The sequence below is a fragment of the Thalassophryne amazonica genome, chromosome 12 (genome assembly GCF_902500255.1).
Source record: "Thalassophryne amazonica chromosome 12, fThaAma1.1, whole genome shotgun sequence".
Classification (NCBI taxonomy): domain Eukaryota; kingdom Metazoa; phylum Chordata; class Actinopteri; order Batrachoidiformes; family Batrachoididae; genus Thalassophryne; species Thalassophryne amazonica.
In genome coordinates, this window is record NC_047114.1 from 31,214,849 (window position 1) to 31,217,460 (window position 2,612).

Consider the following 2,612-nt stretch of genomic DNA (forward strand, 5'->3'; position numbering starts at 1 on the left):
CCAACACCGGGCGCTTGACACCAGAAGAGTGTGTCTACTCGGGGCTCGCCTCCCCGCTCAGGTGTAGTGACACATTTATTTTTATTTTATTTTTTTGCGGCGATCAATCAAGATTTCCTGAAGTAATTGATATATAAACTGAAATCTGTAAACCACTTAAACTGAAAGAAAATATATGTCATGAATGATATTCATGCTTTGCAAGTTAGTTTTGCAAGACCTACGTTCACATTTTGTGGGATATTTTATTCACCGTTTGCAGCAAAACTAGTAATGGTTCGTGGATAGACACGGTTTGTGTAGATTTTTATTAACGTTTGTGGATAATTCAGGATTTGCAGCAGATTCATGTTTTGGGGGTCGGCATGGTATTTTCTGCTTTTTTCTGTCCTGTATGAATTCCCATGTGCCTGTTCAGATTATTTTTTTCTCCAAATCTTTTGCCACACTCAGAACAGACAAATGGTTTCTCGCCTGTATGAATTCTCATGTGTGTTTTTAGATGGCTTTTGTGTCTAAATTTTTTACCACATGCAGAACAGCCAAAAGGTTTCTCACCTGTATGAATTCTCAGGTGCCTTACCAGATCACTTTTTTGTCTAAACATTTTATTACACCCAGAACAACCACCTAATTTCTTCCCTGTATGAACTCTCATGTGTGCATTTAAATGGCTGTTTTCCAGAAATGTTTTACCACATTTGATACAGCCATATGGTTTCTCACCTATATGAATTCTCATATGTGCATTCACATGGCTTTTGTCTCGAAATTTTTTACCACACTCAGAACAGCCAAATGGTTTCTCACCTGTATGCATTCTCATGTGAGCATCCAGATGGTGTTTTTGTCCAAAACCTTTATCACACTCAGAACAGCCAAATAGCTTCTTTCCTGTATGAATTCTCATGTGTCTGTTCAGAATGCTACTTTCTCCAAACCCTTTACTACATACCGAACAGACAAATGGTTTCTCACCTGTATGAATTCTCATGTGCACATTTAGATGGCTATTGTCTAGAAATTTTCTCCCACACTCAGAACAGCCAAATGTTTTCTCACCTGTATGAATTCTCATGTGTGCATTCATATTGCTTTTGTCTCGAAATCTTTTACCACACACGGAACAGCAAAATGGTTTTTCATCTGTATGAATTCTCAAGTGTGTCTCCAGGTAATGTTTTTGTGCAAAACCTTTACCACACTCAGAACAGCAAAATTTCTTTCCTGTGTGAATCATCATGTGTCTGTTCAGAATGCTTGAATCTTTAAGTCTTTTACCACACTGAGAACACACAAATGGTTTCTCACCTGTATGAATTCTCATGTGTGCATTTAAATAGCTGTTGTCTCGAAATCTTTTACCACACTCGGAACAGCCAAATGGTTTCTCACCTGTATGAATTCTCAAGTGTGCACTTAAATGGCTGTTGTCTCGAAACCTTTTACCACATTCAGAACATCCAAATATCGTCTTCCCTGTGTGACTTTTCTTCTGTGTGTTCACACTGCACTTTTGCCTTTCACTTTTGTCACACTTTGGACAGCTTAAGAGCTTCTCTCTTGCATGAGGTCTCTTGTGTTGCATTGAATAGTTCATGTGACCAAATGCTTTTCCACATTCAGAGCAATTCAGTTCTTTATCAATCTCACACCTGCTATGGTTAAAAACATTATCACTGTTCTTCAGGCAATTAAAACTCAAGCTTTGCTGATCCTGCGATGTCAATGAGTTTTCTTCCTTTTCTGTCTTCAGAGGGACAACAGTGAAAGATAAATGGGTGATATCAGCGTTCTCCAGCTGCTGAAGCTCTTCTCTTCCCTGACTTGTCCTGTGCTTCTCTTGTCCCTCTTTAACATCCTGCTGGTCAACACTCAGACTCAACTCCCGCTCTCCAAGGAACATTTCTTTATTCCTTATCAACAGGAAGGAAAGAAAAGATGAAATTAATAACACTGATGATGGTGAGCTGACGGTTATTTCACTGATGGAACAGATGCTGTGAAATTGTACATCGGGACTGCTTTAGGTCTATTTACAGATAGATAGAGAGGTAGATTTATATAGAGATATAAAGATTGAGAGCCCCCCCACCCCCCCAATGAAATTTGACGTTTTCTTCAAACTTTTCCCAAGGATTTTTTTTTTTGACAGAACAAGGTTTTTTTTCTAAACAACCATTTCTAAACATCATAGTTTTATTTTGAATGCTTACATTATTTTACTTTGCACACACAAACTTGTGTGTGCAAAGTAAAATAATGTAAAAACTACCAGGGTCAAAATTATTAGGGGAGGTGATGGTCTAGTGGTTAAGCATTGGGCTTGAGACCAGAGAATTATTGGTTCAAATCCCAGCCTATCTGGAAAATCACTGAGGGCCTTTGGGGAATGTCCTTAATCCCCTAGTTGCTCCCGGTGTGTGAACGCCTTATATGGCAGCACCCTGACATCCGGGTGAATGTGAGGCATTATTGTAAAGTGCTTTGAGTGTTTGATGCAGATGAAAAAGCGCTGTATAAATGCAGTTCATTTACCATTATTAGGCCTAGGATGGACTCATGTATTGGGTCACTTTAATGTTGGGAGAAAAAGGGATGACCCAGTTTTG

General features: G+C 38.9%; 1 protein-coding gene across 1 annotated transcript; it reads right to left on the minus strand.

Moving 5' to 3' along the window:
• Positions 1–277: 277 nt before the first annotated feature.
• Positions 278–1,903, minus strand: LOC117522518 (gastrula zinc finger protein XlCGF57.1-like). The gene has a single exon (XM_034183960.1). The coding sequence runs from the start codon at positions 1,598–1,600 to the stop codon at positions 347–349; it is 1,254 nt and encodes a 417-aa protein (XP_034039851.1). The 5' UTR covers positions 1,601–1,903; the 3' UTR covers positions 278–346.
• Between the last annotated feature and the right edge of the window lie 709 nt (positions 1,904–2,612).

What these genes read in the sequence shown, in the direction of transcription:
- LOC117522518 (XM_034183960.1), bottom strand. Translation starts at nt 1,600, where the DNA reads ATGAACTATTCAATGCAACACAAGAGACCTCATGCAAGAGAGAAGCTC.